We start from the raw sequence: 6000 nt of genomic DNA, 5'->3' as shown, positions 1-6000 counted from the left end.
GGGGGGGCAGCTTGTGAGGGGCTCAGCCCTCATGTGAGAAAGTGGGTCCTTCAGGGCCACTGGAGCAGCCCCCTTTGCTCACACTCGAGACCCCTGAGCCGCCCACGAGGGGCAGCTGCCCACGCAGACCTGACGCCCGCTCTCGCGTCTCTGTGCGCGGCGATTCCAGCGGCGCGGTGACTGCAGCTGGACGCTCGGTGCCCTCCAGGGGCTGTGCTGGGTTCCCACTCGCGTAGCCCGCACGGCTGCCCTGGAGGGGCTGTCGCTGTACTCGAGCCCATCTTCCCCTGCAGGAAGCCGAGGCTCAGAGAGGTTAGGAAGTTGGCCCAAGGCCACACGGCAAGCCAGCCCAACGCGGGCCTTGAACCCTGGGCCAGAACTGGGCTGCCAGACCCCGGAGGCCTCTCCAGGGTGACAGGCAGGCCCCCTTCCACAGATGTTCTGTGAACCCCAAGGTCAGGAACCGTGTCTGCCCCACCTCGGAGGCCTGCCGGCTCGGAGGCCGGCCTGCTGGGTGGCTGTGGGGCTGCGGCTTCCGACTCGGAAGCAGCCAGCAGCGCAAGGGTGGAGCGTGGTTCCGGGGAGGCAGCCTTGTCTTCCCGAGTGGAGCAGAGGGACGGGTCTTGCGAATCAGGAGGTTGTGTTTTGGGGGGCTGGGGTGGGAGGAGAAGGATATTGGTATTTATTGCGCTTTGCATAGATGTGATTGTCGAGATTTTTAAAAAAATTAATAATCCATTTCTCCTTGCACATAATTAAAATGTTCTCCAGTCTCTAATTTTTGTCATTTTCCTAATCTAATTTGTTTTCTGACTGTGTCGATTCTTCTTCCAAGCGCAAAGCAACGGGGATTTTTCTCCTGTTGACGTGACTGGGATCTGACTGTCCAGGAGTCGTTTAAATGATGTTATTTTCTCCTTGGTTAAGTGCGGTGCAAATGGGATCGTCGTCGAGGGCCTTCAGGACCGAAAGCCGAAACAAACCCCAAACAAAACAAACCTTCGAGGCATTTCCTATTTGCAAAGTTAGAAGGAATCACTAGTTAAAGAAGGGAGAAGTCAGGGGCCTCGGTCGGGAGGCGATGGCCCCCGCCTGTGCCGTCCGGCTGGGGGGAGGCCCGGGGGGTGCAGCCTTCCCCGCGGCCCCTGAGACTCAGAGACACCAGTCCAGGAGCTGCGGACGCGAACTCTGCTTCTAATCATGAAAAAAAAAAAAAATAAATAAGGTAGCGTTTGCAGGCTGCGTTCTTCGTGGGTCCAGCCAGGGTTTGCCCCGGAGCGGCAGCATCCCGAGAGCCCTCGGAAGGAAGGTTTTTCCCCAGTGGACTCCCTCCCCCGCCCCCAGCCCCCTCGCCACCACTGAGCCGGGGTGTGGCCATCTGTCTGGGAAAACCCCTTCTCCAGGCGCTGCTGAGCGAGATCTGCAGGCGAAATGGGTGTTGAGGAAGGAATCTGCGCCAGGGCCTCGGCCTGCTGGGGCTTGCAGGTGTGGGTGTGGGGCTGTGGGTGTGTTTGGGGTCTGGGGGGGGGCGGGGAATCCTCCCTGGTCCCTGCTTCCACAGGGCGAAACCTGCCTCACTTGTTTCCAGAAGACCAGCCCTCCCCTGCCCGCCTCGCGGCCACCCCGGGCTCCGAGGCCAAGGCCAGGAAACGTCCAAGTGTCTCGGCACGTCGGGCCGCGTGCGCCGCGTCCTCGCTGGAGGCCCTCGCGCCCCCCCACCCCCCTTTTCTTTTTACCAAAGTATATTCATCAAACTGCTGAGTTGGAAAGATTTGTAATGAGTTTTTGAGCTGTACGACGGAGGTTTGCTCCCCCTTCCCCCCGCCTTCTCCCTCTTTCTAAATCTTCATCTGACATTAAATAAAGCAAATCCCAAACAGATTAACTGTCGCACGTTCTGCTCCGTCTCCTCAGCGTGTTCCCAGGCCTGGCGCCGGGCCGGGCAGCGGTGGCGGCGGCGGGAGGCCCATGTGGCGGGCCAGGTGGGACCCCGGCGTCCTGAAGGCCGAGGCGCTGGCCCTGCTGCCCTGCGGCCTGGGCATGGCCTTCTCCCAGTCCCACGTGATGGCGGCGCGCAGGCACCAGCACAGCCGGCTCATCATCGAGGTGGACGAGTACAGCCCCAACCCCACGCAGGCCTTCACCTTCTACAACATCAACCAGGGCCGCTTCCAGCCGCCGCACGTGCAGATGTAAGTGCCGCGTGGGGGGGGAGGGGCGTGCTGGGCGGCGGGCGGCCGGGGTGGGCCGGGTGGGGGCCGTGGAGAAGTCGAGCCCCGCGTCCGTGTCCCGTGGCTGGGAGACGTGCAGATCTCTACGTGCTGTGGCGGCGCGCAGACACGCAGCCGCTGGCTTTGCGTACAAGACCCAAGGGCCTGGCCACCCCAAAGCCGTCTCTTCCTCTCAGCTGCGTCCTGGGGGCTCAGTTCCAGCTGCCCCCTCTTGGCATTGGGGGGTGACCCCTGGTCTAATTCACTTGCTCAGTGTATGGACGGGGAGACTGAGGCCCGGAAGGGGACGGCTGCGGGCCCGTGGGGGGCAGGGCCCGGCATGGGCTCCCCTGGCCAGACCCACTTCTGTGGTGGAAGCAGAGATGCTTTCTCTGCTGCCACCCCTGGGTGCCGCTGGGGGTCAAGATGACCCAGCCCAGGGCTGGCAGGTGGACCCTGACCCTGTGGGACCCCGCCCCTCCCCTGGGCTTGTCCTGAGGTCTGGGAACGTGGGTCCTTGGCACACACATCTAGTGGACCCTCCGCCTGCCCTTCCCGTCAGCCCTGCACAGGCCCAGAGGGCTGGGTGACCGGGGTGCCCGGCGTCGCCGCCTCCTGCCCGAGCCTTCCTGGCCATTTGCTGTGACCTCTGCAGGTGGCTGCACCCTGCCTGAAAGTTCAGACATGATTTGCTCAGCTGTTGAATCGTCTCTCAGCCTTTCGGGGTGCCCTGTGCTGGGTCACTGTGCGGCCCCTGAGCAGGGGCCACAACTCCCCAGGGACAGTGCAGGGAGGTCAGAGCTGTTCTGGCCCTTCCAGGGCCCAGGGGCCCAAAGCAAGCCCGCCCAAGCCCCAGGGTGCACTGCCCGCAGGTGGCCCAGTCCTCACCTCCAGGGAGCAGGGAGAGCAGGTCCTGCAGCTGGGCCCTGAGGGACGGGAAGCCCTGTGGGGCCGCTAGTGTGGACAGGACAGCTAGTGTGATGGCTGGGGGTGGGCACGGCTGCAGCCTCAGGATGTCCTCTGTGGCGCAGGTGGGTGTGGAGAGGGCCTGGAGGGCGGGGCCTCTTGGGAACACCCTCTCCCTGCAGTACGCTCGCCCCCCCCCCGCCCCCAGCCAGGCTGTCAGTAGCTTCCTAGGTTGTGTTTTGGGGGGTTTCTATTTGGGAAACTGTGGGTTTCTACTGGGGGGTGTTCCTAGGGTGCCACCCTCTCCTCTGTTGGGTTAGAGGCCCCGGTTCTGGCTGAACTCCTGCCCTGGAGGGCTGGCGGGGTGTGTGGGGGGGTGACAACCCAGAGCAGGTGGGGCGCTGTCTGTACCCACGACGCCTGCCATTTAGAGGGGCAGCACCCCGCCTCGACCCAGCAGGCACCCCCAGGCCCAGACACGGCCAGGGCAGCGGGGGCCGGGCCCTCAGAGAAGATGACTTCTAGGTGGACACTCAGGTGGCAGCGGGGGGCGGGGGACTGGGAGAAGGGGGTGAGTAGGGCTGCCGAGCAGGGAGCGTGCAGGCCTGAGGAAAGGCAGCGAAGGACCAGAAGAGAGAGGGGCGCCCTCGCCCATTTAACCTGCGGGCAGCTGTGGCCCTGGTCACTCTCCACCTAGTGGCCCTTGGGGGCGTTGGTGGGCAGCCGAGTAGCAGACTGGTTAGCCGGGAGCGTGGCTTGGGCTGGCCTGCCCGGCTCTCATCCAGGTTCTGCACTTACCTGTGGGGGGAGAGCCTCGGTGCCTCAGTTTCCCCAGCTAGAAAATGCTGCTCATAGCAATGCAGAGCGGGGCCAGGCCCCAAATGTCCAGTATGGCTAATACCGGCCAGGCTCAGTGCTGGGGGCGGCAGGGGCAAGACTAAGCCCTTGGCTGTGCCGAGCGGCCTCCCAGCGGGGTCGGCACAGGTTGCTGCCGTGGGCAGCAGACGCGAGGCAGGTACAGATCGGCCCCGCAGAGAAAGCGCTCGATGTGGTGGCTCAGCCAGAGCAGCCGTCCTGGCTGCTCCCCAGCGGGGGTGCTGGGCTCCCACTGGCGGTGGGTTGGGGGGGACCCCGGGAAGAGCATGCACGGAATCCCAGGTCTGGACTCCTCGCCCAGTGCTCCCCGCCGGCCGCCCTGGCATTGACGTGCAACTTCACAGGAAGCTGGGTGAAGCCGGGGCGGTGCAGGGACTCGGGAGGGCGCTGTCCCTCCCACCCCTGCTCCCAGCCGGGCGGGCGTGTGAGCTGCCGAGGGGGCTGCGCGGGTTTCCATGGCGAGGCGGCTGCTGCAGGAGGGAGACAGGAGGATGGATGCCACTTCCTGACACGTGATTTATCGCCGCCCTGGGTTTTGTCGCTGGGGTGAGGGAGCGAGGGGGCCTTATTTAATAAATCCACAATTTATATTTAATAACAACGGTGACAGTGCAAACGTGGCCCCCGATTGAGCCTGGTGATTTATGCGGGTGCCCCCAGAGACCCCGGCGGGAATGAGGTTGCCTTTGCCCGCGTGATGAATCTCCGGAAAAGGCTTCTGGGCTGTGGTCCCTGGGACTGAAGACCGAAGACCCCTCTGGCGGGGGAGCTGTGGCCTGGAGGGCCCTCAGGGGTCAGCCCTCCCGTCCTGGGAGCGGCAGGTGTCAGCAGAGGCTTAGCCTGGGGGTTGTCCGGGCAGTGCCCTGGCGCAGCCTTTCCAGGGAGCTGTGCGGTGGAGGCCTGAGGCGGCCTGTTCACAGGCCCTGAGTGCGGCTTATGGCCGGTGCCTGGTCAGGTCGGTCCGGGCACGGAGTCTGGGGCTGGCACAGGCGGCGGTCGGGCAGTGCCGCCCAGGGAAGGAGGGAACGACAGTGCAGGGAGGGAAGACGGAGAAGCTCCCGGCCTTCCCGTAGGCCGTGGCTGGCCTCACGCGGGGTGCTCCTTTCTCCCCGGCCGGCCCCAGCCGCGGGGGTTCTGACTAACTTGACGAGCCCCAGAAGGCGCCCGGCGCACCCCTTGGGTTGCACCCGCCGGGGAGCCTCCGACTGCGGCAGATCCAGCCCGCCGTGCTCCCTGCGCATTAGCATGCTGAACCCACATCTCTCGCAAGGTGTTAATTAAATTTCTTCGAAGTATATTGTCTGAAAAAAAAAAGGATAATTAGAAAGATGTCTTTAAAAGTATTTATGTAACTGATACGGCGCCGCTCTTGGTTTGCCGCATAATTAGATGGAAACACAACTCGGCGCGGCAGGCCCGTCTGGAGCGCGGAAATGTCCTCGTCTTGTCTTTAAGAGTTTGCAACCTGGCGAGATCAGCCGAGGAGGCCCACGTCGAGGGGGAGCCCGGACCCGGAGCAGGGCCCCCCGTGCTGCCTTCCTCTCTGGGGTCCCGGGGCAACTTGCGAGGTCGGCGTCTGTGAAGCGAGGGGTGCAGCGCCTCGCAGGCGCCTCTGCTTTGCCGGGGATCCCCGTTCCACGCTCCAGCGAGCAAGCTCCGGCATTCGCTTCAGGTCACCGGGCAAGGCCGGGGCGGTGTGGGGCGGCAGACGGTCTCCTGCTTCCCGGGTGGTTTGTGAACTTTCCACAGTAAGTAGGGACTCCCCCCATTATGTTTATTGACATAAAGTTGATTTACATCATTGTATTTGTTGGGGGGGGTGTTAGGTTCAACCCCCTATCACTGTTTTCGCGCCCTGCCCCGCAGCCAGGCCCCGATTGTCCCCTATCATGTCCCGGTGTACCCCCTCCGCCCTCCACCCGCCCCTCCCTCCCCTTTGGTTGCCTCAATTCTGCAGCCAGAGACCAAGGGTTTGTACTGACCCCTTGGGGTGTTTCCCGAAGTCCCC

At 63.7% G+C, this 6000-nt stretch overlaps 1 protein-coding gene across 1 annotated transcript in view; it reads left to right on the top strand.

The window, feature by feature from the left end:
• Positions 1-1968: 1968 nt before the first annotated feature.
• Positions 1969-6000, top strand: part of MPPED1 (metallophosphoesterase domain containing 1) — a gene marked incomplete at both ends in the record, with an annotated part of 39896 nt that continues 35864 nt past the window's right edge. Inside the window, one exon of the mRNA XM_084255331.1 lies at positions 1969-2192. Coding sequence (XP_084111457.1) covers positions 1969-2192 — 224 coding nt within the window. The remainder of the gene's footprint in view (positions 2193-6000) is intronic.

This window comes from Talpa europaea (assembly GCF_964194135.1).
Source record: "Talpa europaea genome assembly, chromosome: 15".
In the NCBI taxonomy this organism is placed as follows: Eukaryota; Metazoa; Chordata; class Mammalia; order Eulipotyphla; family Talpidae; genus Talpa; species Talpa europaea.
This window is presented reverse-complemented; position numbering and strand designations above follow the sequence as displayed.